This window comes from Perca flavescens, chromosome 13 (assembly GCF_004354835.1).
Source record: "Perca flavescens isolate YP-PL-M2 chromosome 13, PFLA_1.0, whole genome shotgun sequence".
Classification (NCBI taxonomy): domain Eukaryota; kingdom Metazoa; phylum Chordata; class Actinopteri; order Perciformes; family Percidae; genus Perca; species Perca flavescens.
This window is the reverse complement of record NC_041343.1, coordinates 14,043,081-14,063,723: the sequence shown is the minus strand read 5'-3', so window position 1 is coordinate 14,063,723 and position 20,643 is coordinate 14,043,081. Positions and strand designations below refer to the sequence as shown.

Below are 20,643 nucleotides of genomic sequence, written 5' to 3'. Positions count from 1 at the left end.
TAGCCAATAAAACGCTCGTTGAAACACAGTCTACATAACGTTACACAGATAGCCTAGCTAGCTAAACCTCTCTCTCTCTCTCTCTCTCTCTCTCTCTCTCTCTCTCTCTCTCTCTCTCTCTCTCTCTCTCTCTCTCTCTCTCTCTCTCTCTCTCTCGTGGAGAAAGTAGCCTCTTATTCAGATCCTTTACTTTTTAAGTAAAATTGACTTCAAAACATTCAAAATAAGTACAACTATAGGCTATACATGTAGTATTGGTAAAAAGATTATTAATGCTGCTTAACATGAATGTAGGCTAGCTACAGTTGGTCAGGGTAGTGTATAAAATGCTGTAGGCCTAAATAAAGATTTATTTTGCAAAGTAATTAGTAACTGAGTAAAAAGTAGAATATAGGCTATATCCCTCTGAAATGGAGTAGAAGTTGCCTAGGCTAAACTTGCATTATCAGTAGGCTACTTTAAAATTGTACCAAAATACAATAGCCTACTTGAGTAAATTAATTGAGTTACTTTCCATCACTGCTCTGCACTACAGGATAAACCTGACCGTAATAACCAGACTACACAATCTTTAGATTGAAGGATCACAGTTCTGTTGTTGTCCACCAGATGTCGTACGCGAGTTACTAAGAGAAACATGACATGACAAGAAGCTGATAAAGAATCACATCAGTCTCATTGCTCTGAGGGTCTTCATCTTATTTTAACATATCTTGAATACTCCTGCAGCTCACTCAATTTAAGATGCAATATTTGTAATTAAAGCCTCTGAAATATTAAAAGTAAGACATATACGTCTGCTGATCTAGCCTGCTGCACTTGTGTGACATGAAATAGTAGGCTACTTTTATTAATTGCATCTCCGCAAAAAGTGTCAATTTAGTCACGCCTTGATGGACTTCTGCAGATTATGGACTCAGGCAGGGTCTGAGCGCACAAAGCCATGGAAGTGGGAGATCTGATCATTCATCCCAGTGTGTTGGGACATGATGATAGGCTTCCAATTTGCTGAGTTTCAAGTGGCCGCAGAAACAGTCTTCAGCTGAGACGCGCATCCAATGAGCGCCTCCAAAGACTGCCCCCCCTCCAAAAAAGAGATTGAGTTTCCATATTTTTTACACATGCCGAAAATGCATAAAGTCCACAGAAGGCAGCAGTCGACTCCGCACACACAGGTGGAGAATGGGAATGGGTCATGACCAGGAGGAGTTTGCACTGAGTGGACTTGCACGACCTGCATTGTTTTAGAATCCTGCGCATTGGAATATACTCTTCATCCTGATCTGTGGCTCTCACCGCTTCCATTGAGCTTGCAGATTAAATATCGTTTTGTCTTCTCTGATGGTCATTGCATTCTTTATTGAATGCAAACATCGTCATGTTTATCAGAACAACTTTTCTCCTCTACTTTGTGGTCTCACTCTCAAAACTTGTCCGTTGCATGGAAAGTGAACTTTGCTTTCCTATTAGATTGGATAACCACAACCAAGACAGGAGGGATTTTGACAACGACGCGGATATCCTTAATGGAAAATGTGTCCTAAAAATACGAGCTTTCCAGCAGGAGTTAGAGATCGATTTACACCAGGACTCGAACTTCATTGCCCCTTCCATTTCTAACCATGGCGCATTTTGGCTCTCCAACACCGATGTCACCACTGACCTGAGCCGGTGTTTTTACTCCGGATATGTGAATACTGACCCACTTTCTTATGCTGCTTTGAGCCTCTGTAAGGGTTTACAAGGTGCTTTTGGCTTCCAAGGCTGGGAATATTTTATCAGACCGGTGCAAAATGACACCACAAGCGCAGAAGGTGCGCACATCATCCGGCGCAGAATCAGCAACAACCTGAAGCTCAATTCAACCTCTAGGTGCGCAGTGAACAGCGACATAAATCTACAGGTTGCGCAATCGTTGGAGAAATACAAGCGACTAATAGATTACAACAATGTGACCGAAACGATGCTGAAGAGGATGGGGAGAACCAAAAGGTTCGCTTCAATCCCCAGGTACGTTGAGACGCTCGTGGTGGCAGACGAGTCCATGGCGCAGTTCCATGGAGATGACCTAAAACACTACCTCTTGACACTGATGTCAGTGGCAGCGAGGCTCTACAGACACCCCAGTATTCTTAACTCTATCAGCATCGTAGTGGTGAAGATCGTGATTATATCCGAAGAGGACAAAGGACCCAAGGTGTCCGGGAACGCAGCCATGACGCTGCGAAACTTTTGCACTTGGCAAAAAAAGATGAACAAAAACAACGACAAGCAGCCAGACTACTGGGACACAGCAATCCTTTTCACAAGACAGGTAACAATGCTAATAACACGGTAGAATGTGTTATTTTTACAAAGCGTAATTACGCACAGAAATCGTAAATCTGATCACATTTCTCAGCAGATACATTTTTTTCATCTCTATGTGTTCTAAAGTAATGAGGTCATAATAATGATAACATCATTCATGGTGTCTTTTGTATGTAAATTATGTTTATGTTTGATAAGAGATGAACTTGGTTCGCAAATGCTCTAGACTTCAATTGACTTCTGTAATCCTAACCACTCCTGCTGTGTAAGGTAATTGGTTTGCTCTCAATACAGGCTCTCCACCTCTGGTGAACTCAGGGAACAAGCACTCAGTGAATATCCAATCCATTAATTCCATCACAGCTTTGACACTTGAGGCTGGGTCACTGAGGAAATCACTTGAGCTGAACAGAACACAGTCCTGATTGCTCTTCATGGATCCTTAGAGTGTAGTTTTATAGACTTGGCACACACCTCTGAGTTCTGTCTGCACTCGCAAATATTTGGCAGATGACACCGGGTCAGAGATGAAGTCATTGCTCGCTATCATTGGTCATTGTGTAACCCATTAATTTATGATGAACTGTCTGCCCCTGGAAATTTGGCCACTTTGATTTACTTTCGACATTGAAGATTGGAATAAAGTAGACAAATCAGCAGATACATATTTATATTTGGATATTGTTCAGTCTGCGGGTCAACTCCAGATGCAATTACAGTCTCAAAGCTGCCACCACAAGAATTAAAGAGTCAAAAGGTAACATAATAAGGTTTGATTGGCCTTTGGCCAATGTCACTAACATTCCACGGCACATGACCTCAAAGAAATGCTTGTTTTAATTTTAACTTTGCCAAATTAAAGTGCCACCAGGGACGCATTAGTTGGTGTCTCGTTTCTCTTAGCCGTTCCCATTCTTCCTCCAGCTGTGGGTTTTCCAGCCCTACCCAGCACCTTGCCTGATCCTCATTAAACAGGCCCCTGAAGGGAGAGACGGAGGGAGCGGGGGAGTGATGTAGGAGGGGGAAGGTTCCTATGTGCATGTCAGAGATGTCACATCCCTCCATGTTTCCCCATGTAACCCCACCTGCTTTCCCCAAGTCTGACACAAGTTGCAGTTAGCCTACAGTTGCTTCTTTACAACACATTCTTCACCCACTGTCACACACTTACTCTCTCATTCATTCTTTTTGCTGTAAGGATCCTATGTACATACAGTATATTCTTCCCATTTAGCATTGACACCTCAAAGAGGGCCTGCATTTTCCATACAGCAACATAAACTAGGGTGTTACCAGGTTTTGGGGTCATAAGCTTGACGTGCAGAGTTGGTGTTATAAACTCTGTAGCCAGTTTAGAAGTCCCCATTCAACTGCACTGGACCTGCCTACAAACAGTGAGTCATGTGGCAGTAATCTGCAATATAAAGTAGAAAGACAGGCGTCAAGGGATCCAGTCATTGTTTGAGTTAACATTATATTGGACTAAATGAATAACCTATGCTGTAACAAGTAATGTATTTCAGAAGAAGCTACATTTGCCAGGATTGGTCAAACAAAGAAAATTTGGCTCAAACACTAACAGGTTCCTGCTAATTTATTGCCTAAACTGTACGAGAAAAACTGAATGGCTACAATGATTAAATATTGTCACAGTGTAAGTGCACAGAGCAGAATTTAGTGTGTACAACCAGCAAAAAATGTAAATGTTTACACCTCATGTATCACCATCCATCAAACCAAGATTCTGTCAGTACAGCTGTAGGAATCTATATGCCTGTATTGACATTTTACACAGTGATATTTCATCTTAATTTATGAATAAATATATATTTAATCTATCAGAATGAACTCTCCTTAATAAACAAACACACAAGATTGTTTTGGCCTTTTTAACATTATGTGCAAAACATCCAGAATCTCAACACTTCAAGTGCTCCAGTATAAAATATGAGAGGCCTAACGAATATGACCATAATAGCCGCTTTCCGACCGGAGGGATTTTTGCAGTTCCTAGAACATAACGTTCCTAGAACGCTTTTTTTCTCGTGTTCCGACTGGACCAATTTGGGGATTATTAAGTTCCTTTGCCACAGTTCCTGTAACTCTTTCAGCTCCTACTTCAGGGCAGGGTATTTTCCTTTTTCCGCATAGTGGTGGTTAGATGACTGTGCTAACAAAAGGTCAGTTCATATGGCCAGTGTGAATGCAAATGGGAAAAAACGGTTTTGGGGGAGAGTAGTTAGTAGAACTGTTTAGAAGTGGACTGTTCCTATAACTACGTTCCTGTAACTACTTGGTCGGAAAGAGGCTATGTAAAACTGCCTAGCCTTGTTTGTTAAAATCTGAATAACATGTATTTTTTTAACCAAACCTTTTGCCATTCAGGCCTGTAGTATGCATATATTCACCCCACCGACTCAAGGTACTTATTTATAATATTTTACACTTTAGCTTCAGATATCAAATAAGACGTCTGCACACATTCCCACTGATAACAGAGCATTCTACTCAGCAAATCAGTAAAGGTAAAAAAGTCAGACTACAGTCCATCTTCTGTTGATTCATAACTTGGTGACTTCAAATTAGTCAGTGGTGTTGTTTTGGTTTACCGTGCCTTTCAATGGGCATTTAAGGCAGGTCCATTGTCTGCTGTTTACCAGCCCACAGTGCAATTTGTTGGTTTTATGAAGACCAACTCAGAGATGTCCAGAGGCAACTGCAGTTGTCTTTAAACTCTATAGCCAGCATGATTGTTGTGTAATGAATGTTGCAAGTTTACTCAGTTCATTAAGTTAAACAGAACATTTATTGTATGTGAAAATCCAGTCTCCAAAAGACTAAACCTAACTGTAAATTTTATGTATTTATGTTTCCACTGGGAGAGAGGGGTGGTTGTACTTAAGTCCACAGCATGTTTGCCTTTACTAACATGATAAATAATGGGTTGAAAAAAAAAAGTTATGACTATTGCACCCAATACACAAAGTGGGCAAATGGTAGTTAAATGCATTGAAATCTGTACACAAAATTAAAATGGAAATATTTCTTTGCTGAGATAACTTGCATATTGTTTTTAAATTGCAGAAACACACAAAAAAATACAAAGATAGATAACAGATGTGGGAAGTAGGTCAAAGCAAAGAACAAACTCATTGACACTACTGTTTCTTCTCCCCTGTTCTTGCAGTTTTTATTTTTTGCTCATAAATTACCCGAGCGTTCTGATGTCGTCTGCACACATACACATCTGGACTAGATTTGCGCTGGCCAACAATTGTGGTTTTGTGGTTTATTCTAGGAATGATTTGTCATAGCACTCGAGGTCTTCACTTGGCACTGTGTTTTATGTGTACATCTAGTGTAGAGGAGGTGCTGTGTGGCATCAACCTAGTGCTGTGCTTTATGTCTAATAGCTGACCACCATTGGGTTTCTGTGTTTCTGGTATGTAGAGACAGAGCTGTTTAGGAGCCAGGCAGATGGGCGGCTCTCTGTGGCGGTTACTGCATAAGTTGTCCTGTGATTAGGAGGTTCAGCTCCAAATGGATACTCGCTAAGATCTGGGTAAAAAAACCTTGTGGTGGAGAAATAGGTCATCTGGAAACTGCTCTGGCATGGAAATGTTATGATTGGGGACAGTTACATTACCTAATAGAAGAAGGTGTGCTCTAAACACTGTTGCCCACTGAAACACTTAAAATCCTGGCGGTGGAATGCCTGGCTTAACAGTATTGCATCTTTTCCCAATCTCTAGAAAACAAACCTTACTGTAATGACAACAAGCAAATCTAAAGGATAATTCCAGTTTGTTGCAACTCTGGTCTTATTTTTGTAGTTTTGGCCATCACTTCTATGGTATGGTATTGATAACATTGTACTCAACAAGTTAATTGCTGAGGGCTGGGAACAAGGTGACATCATCACTAAAAAGAAGTCAGACAGGAGCATAGACTGTTAAAAATAATGGACATAGCATCGTTGATGTCACCCATTGGTTTGTTGACTGCCGTTTTGAAGCCAGGAGTTTGCCTTTTGGGCATCGCCATCTTGGTATTTTGGAGCCAGAAGTGACCATATTTGGACAAAAGGGGCAGAGCTGGGGAGGATGACGCATCTAAGCCAGTGTTGTTTATGGTTTCAATGGCGCTGCACTAAGCTAAACGCTAAAGATGGAAAGCCACGTATTTAGACCCTTCTGATGAGAGTCATCCAGCTGAGATTTGCCAGCGGGTAAATGCGGCCCTCTGGGTACTGGCGCCGTTCATCTGCATGTATGGCAGTACACCGAGCTTAACTTTGATAAATTGAAAACACACAGTGAGAAGGTCAAAGTCAAGAGACGTTTATAGAAAAAAACTTCTTTTTGGAGCCAGTAAAGCTGTCCCCTGCTGGAAATGAGATAGAATGCAGGTTTAAGGCACTTTGCATTGGCTTCACCTTTCAGACTCAGAAGTTGCCACTTGGACAGGACAAGAAGCAGAAACAGTTGCATGATCAATGTCAATTCTAAAATTTGAAACTCAAATTGTAATAAATTGCAGTTCTTTCAGGGCAGTGTTCTTCTGGCTTTTTCTCTAGCTCTGACCACACAGATTTACTAATGCAAAATATTGTATTTTTTTGTCCAGGACCTGTGTGGAGCCTCCACCTGTGACACTCTTGGGATGGCGGATGTGGGCACCATGTGCGACCCCAAGAGGAGCTGCTCTGTGATCGAAGACGACGGCCTACCTTCGGCCTTCACCACTGCTCACGAGCTTGGTGAGCCAACACCATACACCATTCAATACACATTAGTACTGTAATGTTTCTTATAGTGTCACAGATATCTGTCTTCATGAAAGACATTTGACAACTCATTCCCTCTCGACAGGACACGTGTTCAACATGCCACACGACAATGTGAGGGCCTGTGAGGACGTGTTTGGGAAGCTGCAAGACAACCACATGATGTCTCCCACTCTCATTCAGATCAACCGCACCAACCCCTGGTCCCCCTGCAGTGCTGCTATCATCACTGAATTCCTGGACAGTGGGCACGGTGAGTTTCCACAAATCCCTGTGTTTGATTGCAAGCAGCCTCATAGTGTGTTTGATGTGGGTCATGGCAGACAAAACTATTAGACATGATTATTAAAGGGTAACGTCACAGATTGTACACATCAAAGTCTGTTAACACGTCTTGGGGAGTACTACTGCATTTCAATCAGGACAGACTTAATTTAGAGTCTTTGGCGATTAGACCCCGTTGTGACATGGTGTATTTAGGGAGGTAGTGCTGTGATTAGTTCAGGATATTTATAATTAGTTTATCAGAACTCTGTAGCCCGCTCCTCATCTGTGCTTGAGGCTAGCAGCTTGAGGCTACATTAGCCACGACTAGCATAACACACAGAAGATGAGATCTCTGGTTCTGCTGCATCAATTTTGATACTTTTTATTTTAAACTTTCCACCGTGAATCCGATGTTATAGGAATGCAATGCTAAATTGATGGAGTACTCCTTTAAAGCAACACTAGAGAACTTTTCCTGCTTCGGTCCCCCTACAGGTTGGAAGCAAAATTGTCCATCACATTACATTATGCAAGTTTGCCAGATCGGGTAGTGGATCTGTAGTCCGAATGAACTGAACAATGTAATGTAATGGACAATTCCGCTTCCAACCTGTAGGGGGACAGGAAAAGTTCTCCAGTGCTTTAAGGGCCACCAACAGTGCTTAATATCATGTAGTTAGGTGTTGATCACCTTAGGAGAGCACATGCTCATTGTATTATTCATATAATCAGACCCTTGACTGTTTAGGGTTCTGTTTGTCAGTGTGTCAAGATATGACCACCATCCAGTTGCTGAAGAGGAACAGGCTCTTCTTTTGACATTTGCTGAGTTTTACTTAATTTTTCTGGGTCAACAGACTCTTGATTTGCAACATGTCTGAAATCATTTGAGGTAAATGCAAGTGAGAGCATGATTGAATTTCAGCGTCAGTGCCGCTTCAAATTTGACATCTGCCTAACCTCGTATAGCACCACGCTCATAGAAAGAAATGAGCAAATGCCAAAAAGAAATTCATTCGGTTGGATACAGATTGTTTGCCAAGCAGGCCAGACCACAGGACTTGGCCTCGGAGCAATGCTAAACGTTTATTTTAAAACTGCCCCCACATCTGTCCCAAATTAGAGGGCTTGTTCTGGGGAGAGTCGCCACAGTGGTTTGGACAGAGGGGTGTATCTGCCCAGTGTTTCCCATGCAGGTTTTCTCCAAATAGACAAACTTTATGCATCTTTCTGTGTCTATTTAGCAGTTGGTCTGAGAACAAAAGAACACAAACTGGTCCACAGTGAGACACAGAAGAAAATGTTTGACTTGATAGGGAGTGATTTCTATCTAACAATGTTGTAACTTATTTTCTTCTGGCTGTCATATACTGTATCTAGACTTTAAAAAGCATTGGGGAGGGAAAAAAACATTGCCACATTGAGGCAGTTTTCATGCAGTACTGCGCTCAAAATTAGTTGTAACTTGTTCATTTATATACACACACACACACACACACACACACACACACACACACACACACACACACACAAAATACCATCTATTGTTTTCGATGATTGCTCTTTAGAGAGAGAGTAGGAAGGAAGAGGTTCATCTTATTCAGTGAAGAGTGACTTGTTTTTACAGTATTGTACTATCCGTTAATCAGTGCGTTTCTCCTGCCAAATTTGCGGTAAAATGGAAGGAAAGAAATTTGCCACCACTTACAGCTCATTCACTCACTGCCTTATTATCTGTTATGATTCACCGCAACACGAATGGCATAATAAACAGTTCAAAGAGAGTGGACCCAGTTTTTCCCCAGTGCAAATGACTTGTTTTGGATGTGTAAATTCCCCATAAGGGTGAGAAGTTGTGTGATAAAAACCTCCTCCTGGAAACGTTTTCATCCAGTGACATTGATCTTTCATGTTTCCAAGCACCTGCTCGTCAAACTCTTCCTATTATTAGCCTGTTCCTGGAATGGTTTCTGTGTCATTTATTGTAAATGGAGTCCATGCCTTTGACCTTCGAACTGCTTGCCAGCCGCATGTCATTTTGGTGTAAAGCTAAGATTTCAAGCTAAGATCTAGCTAGAAGTTTAAGATTATTCTAGTAGAACTTTATCCCTGGGTGGAATCAAACATGAGAGGACGAGCTTGTGGGTTTTGAAGGAGAGTTTGAGGATGGGGTGGGGATGGCTGTGTGTGGGGCGCGTTAATGCATGTGTGTGTTATGTGTCTGTGTGTGGTGTGGCATAAACTGCATGCACTGCATCAAGCTGTACTTTTACTTCAAAGAGCCCAAATCACAAGGGCAATGGCTGCTTACTGCCTCCAACCCACAATCCCACCCACCCACAATACACACGCGCACTTAATGAAAAGGATAGTGGAAATATGGATGCATAAGTATAGAATGCATTTTTATGATTTTGTGATAATATTTTGGTGAAATGTTGGCACTTACTTTAACAAATGGGTGCAATTGCTCAAAGTTGGGAAAGAAAAGCAATAAAACCAGAGTTGACAGTTGGTATTGCTTCAGTGTGTTGCTCACTCTTTTTTTAATCTCCTCTCCTAGGTGAATGTTTGCTTGACCAACCACAGAAACCATTGGTCCTCCCTGACGTGTTGCCGGGAACATCTTACGTCCTCAACCGTCAGTGTGAGCTTGCGTTTGGAGAAGGCTCCAAGCCCTGTCCCTTTATGCAACCACCATGCGGCCGTCTGTGGTGCACAGGAAAATCCAATGGCCATTTGGTGTGTATGACTCGGCATTTCCCCTGGGCAGATGGTACCCACTGTGGGGACAATCGGGTTTGCGACCGAGGGGTCTGCTCTGACAAACATGTTCAAAATGTGAAGGTAAGGACTGTGTTCTTGATATCAGCATTTACCATAACTGGGTTCTGACTAAGGACGGTCTTTGTGGTCATACATTCTGTAATATGCAACTTGTTTGTGTATTTCCAGGTGGACGGCCGCTGGGGGAAGTGGGGCCCGTTTGGTTCCTGCTCACGCACGTGCGGAGGTGGTGTCCAGCTGTCTAAAAGAGAGTGTAACAACCCAGTTCCATCAAATGGGGGTAAATACTGCCAAGGAGTTCGGGTCAAATACCGCTCCTGTAACCTGAACCACTGCCCTGACACAGGTACGAGGCGCTAAAAGCTGACATCTACGTCCAATGACATTTTTTTCACTAGAGCGTTTCCACCTCTTACCTCCTGTACGCTCCCTCTCTCCCCTCTGTGTAGGTAATACTTATCGTGAGGAGCAGTGTGCGACCAGTGGCCGCAGTTTCAACAGTAACCGCATCGACCCCTCTGTGGTGTGGGTACCCAAGTACTCTGGAGTGTCCACCGATGACAGGTGTAAACTCATCTGCAGGGCTAATGGTACTGGCTACTTCTATGTCCTGGCGCCCAAGGTAAACGGCTCAAGTGTATTTTCTGCTTTGCCTAAACAAAAGATATTTGATTGTTGATTAGACAAGTCTGAAGAAATGAAGGTTTTGAGATATGAGGCCAAGATAGAAAAACGTGAATATTTGTCAGCCAGCTGCCTCTGGTCTAAGTGCAAAAAGTGAAGGAAGGAATGAAGGAGAGGAGGAGGACCGTTTATTTCTTTCAGATAGCAGGGTGTAGAGTGAGCTTTAGCAGCAGTGAGGCAGACTTCCCACTCTATCATATTGGCTTAGGTGGAGTAGATAAGAGTGCTCAGGGGACACATAGCTCTGATTCACAGAGCAGCTGGATGTTTTAACCACAGTCAAGATTTTGTACTTTAGTACTTTCTGTGTACAGTTTAGTTTAAAACGTGAGCTGGAATTTGGTTCATTTGGTGTCAGATACACCTTAGGATGAAAAAGTGTCTGTGTCAGGGAACACAACTGCATTAACTTAACTTATCTGTCACATATTTGCAGACAGACTAGCAGTGAGGCTGATTTAGTTGACAGCCATGAGTATTTTAATAACCTGGAATAAAGATATAAAGTACACTCACAGGGACTGGTATATTGGAGAGTAATAGTAATAGTAATAGTCAGTGTGTTGGATGCTCTGTTGTGTTTGCTTCTTGTGAGTAAAGATTTTTTTTTTATGTCTGCACTGTATAGTGTATATGAAAAGCTAACCTCATAGTGTCTTTGTACACTCCAGGTTGTGGATGGGACTCCATGTTCCCCAGACTCCACAGGAGTGTGTGTCCAGGGGAAGTGCATTAAGGCTGGCTGTGATGGAAAAATTGGCTCCACCAAGAAGTTTGATAAGTGTGGAATCTGCGGAGGTGATAGCAAGGGCTGCAAAAAGGTGTCGGGACTCTTCACAAAGCCTGAGTGAGTAAAGTCCACATTGTCATGGGATATTGCTAACGTCATTCCTATTTCCCCCTTACTTAAACATGATAGCATTATCAACTCCACTATTATAAGCTATCATTAACTCAAATATGTTTTGGCATGCAGGCACGGCTACAACTTTGTGGTCATGTTACCAGTGGGTGCAGCCAACATTGACATCCGTCAGCGAGGGTACAAGGGAATGAGGAATGATGACAACTATCTGGCGGTTAAAAACAGCAAGGGCCACTACCTGCTCAATGGGAACTACGTAGTGTCAGCTGGAGAGAGGGACATCATCGTAAAGAGAAGCCTGCTGCGCTACAGCGGCACAGCCGGCCTTTCCGAGACCCTGCAGGCCATGAAGCCCTTGGGAGAATCCCTGACTGTTGAGGTGCTGTGTGCAGGCCAGATGACGCCGCCTCGCATCCGCTACTCCTTCTACCTCGCCCGTCAGACCAAGGAGGACAAGACTCTGAAGAAGGAGGGGCGTGTAAACTCCCATAATAGTGTCCTGGCTGAGGATAGTGTCAAGGAGAAGGGGGGAGACGCCCTGAAGAAGTCTTATAGCAAGGAGGATCCCGCTCTTGGGAAATGGATATCCACAGGTTGGGACAAGTGCTCAGTGACCTGTGGCAGTGGGATCCAGAGGAGGATGGTGCAGTGTCTGAGACCAGATGGAAAGCCAGGGTTGGACTGTGATCCTTCACAAAGACCCTCAGCCACCAGAGTTTGTGGAGACCCTTGTCCTGAGTGGCATATTGGGCAGTGGTCCCCTTGCTCCAGAACCTGTGGGAAGGGTTTCAAGAGACGACCGTTGCACTGCAAAACCCAAACTGGGCATCTGCTCCCAAGGGACCACTGCACTGGCTTACGCAAGCCACAGGAGCTGGACTTCTGTAACCTAAGGCCATGCTAGTGACTAAAACCTATAAACTACAAATCATTGTCATGTTTTAAATGGACTAAATTGAATCCACCTGCAAGTATCACACACACTGTGGCTGTCAGGTGCAGATTTTTCCACCTGCATCATGGGACACTTGCTTGGAAGAACAACAAAAATATTGGGAGGAAAGTAAAAGCTGCAGGATAAAGGCTAGAAGATTATTTTTCACTATCACCCTGACTTGAAAAGACATATCTAGGTCTAACTCTGATGGCAAAATATCATGATAGAAGGTCAGATAAAATGTAGTTGAATCCCTTGTACTGTCAGCAGATACAGAATGTCCATTTGCAAGCAATCAATCTAGTCTACCTTGGGAGTCTGGAATCCATTCCATGTCATACTACTTTAACTGTTCAGGTTTCAAAGTTTTAGTTGAGCCTTGATAAATACATCAGTGAAGCCTTCTGGTTTTCAAACATGACTCCATTAATTTTTCAAAAAAAGCAAATATACCAGGATTATTTTTTACAAACTGGACTAAAACGCAATGCCAATAATGCCAGTAACAACCACTGCATTTGTTAACATGTTCTACTCCTAAAACTTTCACAGAAACAAAGAAAGAAAATGACGATGCAGCCAGCATTTCTCCTCCAAACCTAGGAAGCTGTAGACATTGATTTTCTGCAGACTTCACTCAGCACCATTCATGGCAACAGTTTAAACTATTTAGAATCTGAGGTCACACTTGTGGCTTTAATGACAGTTCTGACTAAACAAAGCAGGGCAGGAGACAATGGCCAGTGATCCCTGTCAGCTGGTGTGGCCACCAGCTAAGGGATTTCATCAGGCTACACCCAACACTGCACTGCTCATCTGAGATAAGGGTTTAACCTGATATCACACACACACACACAATCACACACACACACACACACACACACACACACACACACACACACACACACACACACACACACACACACACACACACACACGCAGTGTTTAATTCCCGCCACCTGTATTCAGCGTGTTTGATCGCTTACTTAATTTCCTTTATTATTAAACTGCAACAATTGTCTTCTCAGTTCACAGTGTTCAGCCATGTTGAGTCATGCCTGTCTGGCACAGTTACCACAGATAATTTATTATCAATGAAATGATAAAGCAGAGAGGGGAAGAAACTGGCAAGCCCTCTGTTATGCTGTACAGAATGTGTGTTTTCCTGGATCTCCTTGTTCATGGCCTCACAGCCCAAGCCAAGCTGAACACACACACTCGCTGAAATCCTGTAATCCATTATATTCTTGTTTTGTTTCTTAAAGGGGCCACACTGTCTAGTCCAACATCCAACTACGGGATGGATCCTGCAGTTGTTAGATTATTATTTTTATTTTATCAGCTTTTGCATTTTGTACAGCAAAAGAAACCTATGACCTATATGGGCTGTATTGTATACTATGTATATATTTATTCAGCTCTGTGCAAAAAATAATGTAAATACTTTTTAAATCTTTTTTTACACAGGCATTTGTAATTGTCTTTGACTACCGTATATTTATTCCAAAAATAAAGCCATTTATGTACAGTTATAACTAATACTGCATTTTTCTTCCAGTTCTGCAATAATTTAATTCAGTATCAAAGCTGCTCACAAACCTTGCTGCAAATTCAATTAATTCCAGTGCCACAATTAGTAGATCAACTTGTAGGGGTGAGGTAAATTCATGCAAAGTTAGACCTGTTAACTCGCACTTAAGACTTATAGCAAGCCGTCCTGACAGTCCTGACTTTTGAGGACGGCAAGCCGGAAAGTCCTAAATGGAAGGCACATCGTAGCACACTAGCACCATTTCCTTTTATTTAACCTCCTCTGTTGGAGCTTAACCTTCTCCACTAAAGATCAGTTGTTTATACATAGTTATGAGACAGGAGTCTATGGTACAAATATGCCTTTTAAATGAACTGCATGTCCTGTTAGTGACCAAGCTAAGCTAACGAGCTAACAAGCTTGCTATCTGATTAAGCTTATTAGCTCAGACAGCTATATCTTCCTCTTCCATGAATAAACCAAATGCCAGGGGGAGTAAAAAACACAGTACAAGAAAATAGAGAAGCTCAGAGAGCTAATGTGTATGACTAGTGCAATCAAACACATCTTTAAAACCTAAAGAAAGTCCAGTTGGCCTTGAGTTAGCAATTCTAGATAATAGCAACCTTCATATGACTGCTGAGGGACATGTATCAGTCTTTTTCACTTTGAAATTGTGCATCTAAAGACTTCAAGAATGTCTGAGCCTTCTAAGTATAAGGAAGCCACATTTGTCTATAAGCTACTCTAGAATGTTTGAGGGAATGCTAAATGCACTAAAAGCCTTTCTTCAGTTGAAGTAATGCATAGTTTTTGCCAAAAATGTATAATACCGCCAGAGGGAGAAAAATGAACTCATGCTGAGTAAACTTACAGCAAGGGTCAGCATTAAAATTAAACAGATGAAAGAGAGGAAGCAGAGTAAGTGTGGACTATAAAACATGTGCCAGAACATATGCCCAAGCTCTCTGATTCCTCTCTGTGAAATATCCAAATTAATTACCAGCTCTCACATGTGCAGCCACAGTAAGCGCATAGGTGAGATGGGTGGCCAGCATGCCTTAGCAGTTCCACGTAGCCTATAAACTCTACTTTGCCGTGCATTTTTTTCACGGTCAACATTTCAGACATGCAACTACAGATATTTTCCACCGGTTGACATGGACTCATTCTACCCTGTCTATGTCTGTCACTAGTCCAAAAATGCAGCTGTGTGTGAGAAAGTGGAAATTTTGAATTATGTGATTCTGGCATGATGATGCATGTCTGAGGATTTTGAGAAAAAAGGTCAGAGTCTAGCATGGGAGGTCTTGTGTCAGACATTTTTTTTTACTTTTTGAGAAGGAAGGGATTTGTCAAAAGGCTGCATAGGATGACCTACATAAGAGCAGATAGAGGAAAACCTGGAGAGGAGCCAATGGAAATATTTATTTGTTCCCCTAGTTGCCTCTTGCCAGAGTTTATATTCATATCTAGTTGTAGGTTCGATGGCTTTAATTGAGCCAGATTTCTTATCAAAAAGAATGTTTGGCTTCACCAGCTCTCTCAAGTGAAGCTTTTGATTAGGAAAAATAAATTTCATACATTGGGAGCCCTATGTTATATTTGAATTTAATACCAAGGATTAATGGTCTCTAAAACAGTGTGCAGTTTATGTAGTACACATTTCCATTAGAGTGATACTAACTTTTATAGGACAGAACATTAGCAACATGAACTATCCAATGTAGGAAGAGGAGGGAAGGATAATGGAACTAGATTCCTTCAGTCCTTTCAAAAATGATTCTACAAAATTACAATTTGGGTATTTTTTATGTAGTTTTGGTCGTAGCATTGCGCTCAACAAGTTAACTGCTGAGATTTAGGAACATGGTGACATTGTTTAAAATGTCTGAAAAAAAGTTTTGAAAAACTTATTTTAAAGAAGAAAACAAAGGTGAACATACTGCCCTTTGTAAACATCCATCTTTGCCACCTTGCCACCTCTACAGGTAAACAGTAGAGGTGGTACACATTGTCCGAAATGCAATCTTGGAACCCATCAGCTATCGTCTTACAGCAATTTTGCTTTTTATTTTATCTGCATTAATAGAGACGATGTGCTAATCACACCGGAAGTACATCTTTCTATGGGTCCACAGTAATACAGGACCAAAGAAAATTGTTTCCAAGGATGGCAAAGCCACGTCCTGCCCTACTCTGCCTCTGACTGGCTTACTCTGGTATTCTTACCCTAACCAATCTCACTCCTCATGCCTAAACCTAACCAATCCAACCAACAAATGCAACAAGTACTAGCCAATCAGAGGCAGAGTAGGGCAGGTCATGCCTTCGCTATCCTAGGAAATACAAATTTGCCTACAGGACACGCCCTCGGAACGGTTTTATTTGGGTTACGTTAATAAGCACCAAAACTATGTTGTTAGGTTTAGAAAAAGATAATGATTTGGGTTTAAATAATAGTATGTATAATTAATTAATTAAATAATCATCTCAGTGGCCGGTCTTGTAGTGAAGTGGGCATGACTTGTAACCAGAGAGACTGCAGTTCCTTTCTCAAAATATTGGCTATTGCCCCTGTAATCTTTGTTGGGCCGATAGGCCGAGATTGTTTTTTTGCCCAATCTAATTTTATTTTATTGATGTCGCAGTGTTCCAAGATCTCAGTCATTTCTTTGGTGAGTACAGTGTTATCATAACCAGCCAAAACTACCTAATATATATATATATATATATATATATATATATATATATATATATATATACACCTAACTAAATATATCGGCATTATCTTTCATCCTTGGGCTACACACTAAACCACTAACCTGATTCTACGTACAGAACTACCATTCTCTACCATTGAATGAAGTAGAAAGTAGAAAAGTAGAAACAAACTATTTTATTTCTGAAAAATAATAAATCTTGCTTCACTCACCACTGCTGCAAAAGCTTAATATTGCTGGGTCAGCCAGCAGTGCATCATTGCATTTCCTGTTTTAAAAAAAAATACCCATAACTCCACATTCTTTTGCTCCCTTTAATAGTTCCCCTACCAAGCAAAGGCTTACCCTTAATTGGTAAAACCATTATAAACTGGTGCAGAACTGAGAGTTTCTGTAAGTAATTAGGGTGAGGAACCCAGTGACAAATTTTCTATGTGGCGTCTTCTGTCTGATCAGCAGCAGATTTTTGTTTTTGCAGCTATTGCTGAGTCAGATGGACTGTACACCACAGACCATTTAAAGATATCCACTCTCAAAGAAGTGCTCTGTACATAGTCCATAGTCCATGTGATTCTGAATGGGTAATACATGGAAGGCCCAATGAGCAGCCTTATTAATGTGCATCTCTGAGGAGGTCTGCTGACTGCAGCAGGAACAGGATCTGTCTGCAAACAATAGTGATGACAAATCCGCAGCTGACCTCTGCTCATGAAAAACTATTCTAACGATTCAGCTTAGTGTGGCTACATGCCACTCTTTTTGACACATTTTTGTTTATTGTGTGGATGTGGTTTTGTTAGCCAACAAACATCAAGTTAAAAGTAGTGCTGTCAAACGATTAAAATATTGAATCGCAATTAATTGCATTAATGTCATAGTTAACTCGGAATTAATCACAAATTTTTTATCTATTCTAAATGTCCCTTGATTTCTTTTTGTCCCATTATTTTTTCTCATTTTAATGCTCTTATCAACATGGAAAAGTGGATTGGCTTGCTTTGTGCTTTTGTCGCCTGGCTTTGACAAGGGCGTGGAGAATTTGCATCAGCTGTGTGCTTGGCCATCAAGTGGTATTTCAGACAGATTTCAGACTGCGATGATAGCTCAGTTCACAACGACAAAACACACAGATCACTTTGGTCTTGTCAATGGAACCATTTGGCAACTTTTTAAAAGTAAGTTTTCCATTCAGAATCTTATTGGCATCCATTTCGGCGTCTATGTTAGCCTACTACTCTTTGGCCAGCTTGCAAGTGTGTGTGGCGTGCCTGTGTAACAGTGATATTTTGAAGACATTGAATGGAAATACATCGATAGGTTAAAAGATAATTAAAGATGTGTTAAGTTAAAACTTCTAAGTTAAAATGCTGTAATTCATTGCACTGCTTGGTTAAAAATATGTTTTGTTTCCGGTCTAGCTAGATCCGCTATGGTGTTGTAGTTTTTCTAACGTTACTAGTTGTTGCAACAGCATGTGAAAAAAACTACAAAGTTTGCAAAGCCAAAAAGAACGTTAATCTCGCGATAAAACAATTTACGCCGTTAAAATGGGTTTACATTAATGCCGTTTAACTGACAACACTAGTTAAAAGCAATTATCTGAGCACAACAGCATTGAGTCCTCCTCTGAGTATCTACCAAAAATGAAACTTAGACTGTCATGTCTGTACACTAAATACGAAGCTACTGTAACAGTCACGGCAATTTGCAGTTTTTACACTTCCATTTTTGTACAATCAAACGAACAAGATGTAATGTGTTAATAAGTGAGCTTTAGAGGTGCTGGATTTAGTGACCTTTGGACAGAGCCACGCTAGCTGTTTCCCCGTTTCCAGTATTTGTGATAAACTAAGTTCGCTGGCTGCTGCCAGTAACTCCAGATTTAGCATACAGACATAAAAATGGTATCACTCTTCCCATTCAATTCTTTGCCAGAGTAAGATGGAAAAGATCATTTGTTTTTCCATATATAATAATTAATGTTGTAATCTGGGATCTATTTGTTTGATTCTGTTTTAGTTTCATGTAAACATACACTAGTCATGTGGAAACTTTGCAGGAAAGCTTTCTGATACATCTGTTGATACAGAACTACAGCAACAGATCTGCCTTACATTCAACAGTGATGGTTGGGTCACCCACTGTAACACTCACCTTTGACATTGCTTGAGAGTTAACGTGTATAAGAACAAATGGGTCAGAGATGGTAACATAAATCCCCAAATCTGCTCTACTTTTTCCTCTACATTCATCTGCATTGTGTATTCTAAAAGTTATGTTCAAAAGGTGATAATCTTTGGACCCAATCTGAATGTCTGGTTTATAATAAGTTCTTGAAGAAAAAAAAATCATAAGAAAGGACAGAAAACAGTCAGCTGCAGGGAGTATTTTGGAGATCAGCAGAGATAAACCTCGGACTTCAGTGTGAGCTTGTTTGTGTGGCATGTCAGTGTGAGGATAGGGTGCCTCAGGACATTCCTTTGGCCAGAGCTTAATATTTTTTAAATCTTAGAGCATTTAAAACAAGTAATGACCACCTTCTGAACTCAAGCTTTTATTGTCTGAATGCAAAGCTTTGATAGCAGGTTAGACAATGCAGACATTTTAGCCTTTATTCATGATGTTCATGAGATTAAGCCAGTGCGAGTACAGACACCAGACACTACAGAAAACAAAAGCCTTTTTACCTGTTTGCAATGGGAATGAATGGACCTATTCCCTTTGATGTTGACTCTGGCATTATAAAGAAAGAGCTGCTGCATTTTACATAATCTACAGCAGTATCAGTACAGAGCCAACAATGGCACCATCTCTAGTTTCAGCTACAGGAGAGATTTAGACTTTAGACTTCTTGAGTGCGTTAAGTGACAACAGCGAGCATTTATATTTAATGTATGAGAAACCAAACAAGTGTTAAAGACAAGAAACGTCTGGTTGAAACTATTGTGTGCAAATGTGTTTCTTTCAGTTGGAAGGCTAGTGGTATGATCTCAGTTCCTGTGCAGTCTCACCGTCCACATAATCATCTTAATCACTGACATTCTGTTATAAAAGAGAGAGCTTTTATAACGCTACTAGACAACTTCATCAGGGTTCAGTTGAGAGGAGGCCCAATAAACATTATCCTCAGTTTTCAACCATGAGGTTACATTATATTGGAAGACACAGAAAATGCTTCTTTTTGTTGCCTTTGTCAGCCTGCTGAGACAGTTGGAAACCTCTGACTGACCTCCAGTAAGGCTGAAGCTAAAGGAATGCATACTGGTTTCCAAATACAGGTGGGTTTATTGTCTCATGGTAGAGAATTAAGGGTGGGAAGAAATTTATTTGGAATAAGTACTGCCGTCTTTGCACTCACAACAATTCTTTAGTTGCAGGTTCAGCAAGAAGCCAGACTGTCGACTTGGAGAGTGTAAGAAGCCAAAAATTCCTTTACCTCTCCTGAAAAAAATGTCTCTATTAGGTTATTATTATTAGAAACAATTAGACACTCTTAATGTGCTTCTTTTTAAATAGAAATATATTTTATCTTGTTTTAGAAAAGTGTTTCCTAACAATTTTTAATTTTTTTTTAAAACAAAGCAATGGCTGACCCTCGCCAGTGGTTGCATACTGTATGTTAAATATAAATATGTCAAAAAAAAATCATTTTTAGAGGCTCGGAGAGGTTTAAAAATCCAGTTATTTACCCGAAAAGGTGCATAGATTATAGGAAAAAAAACATGTTATATTTTCTCGGGTTCCTGCCCCTGT

The 20,643-nt window shown here is 41.0% G+C and overlaps 1 protein-coding gene across 1 annotated transcript; it reads left to right on the top strand.

Annotated features, from left to right (window-relative positions):
- Positions 1-1,026: 1,026 nt before the first annotated feature.
- LOC114566417 (A disintegrin and metalloproteinase with thrombospondin motifs 15) lies at positions 1,027-14,171 on the top strand. The gene is made up of 8 exons (XM_028594853.1): positions 1,027-2,314; positions 6,937-7,069; positions 7,182-7,349; positions 9,927-10,210; positions 10,319-10,496; positions 10,600-10,772; positions 11,506-11,681; positions 11,811-14,171. Exons 1-8 carry the CDS (start codon positions 1,379-1,381, stop codon positions 12,601-12,603), a joined length of 2,841 nt encoding a protein of 946 aa, XP_028450654.1. The 5' UTR covers positions 1,027-1,378; the 3' UTR covers positions 12,604-14,171.
- The last annotated feature ends 6,472 nt before the right edge of the window (positions 14,172-20,643 follow it).

Excerpts from the sequence above, each read along its gene's own strand:
- LOC114566417 (XM_028594853.1), top strand. The coding sequence starts at position 1,379 with ATGTTTATCAGAACAACTTTTCTCCTCTACTTTGTGGTCTCACTCTCA. Across the intron at positions 10,497-10,599 it reads GAACCACTGCCCTGACACAG|GTAATACTTATCGTGAGGAG; the intron begins GTACGAGGCGCT and ends CCCTCTGTGTAG. Across the intron at positions 11,682-11,810 it reads GGACTCTTCACAAAGCCTGA|GCACGGCTACAACTTTGTGG; the intron begins GTGAGTAAAGTC and ends TTTGGCATGCAG.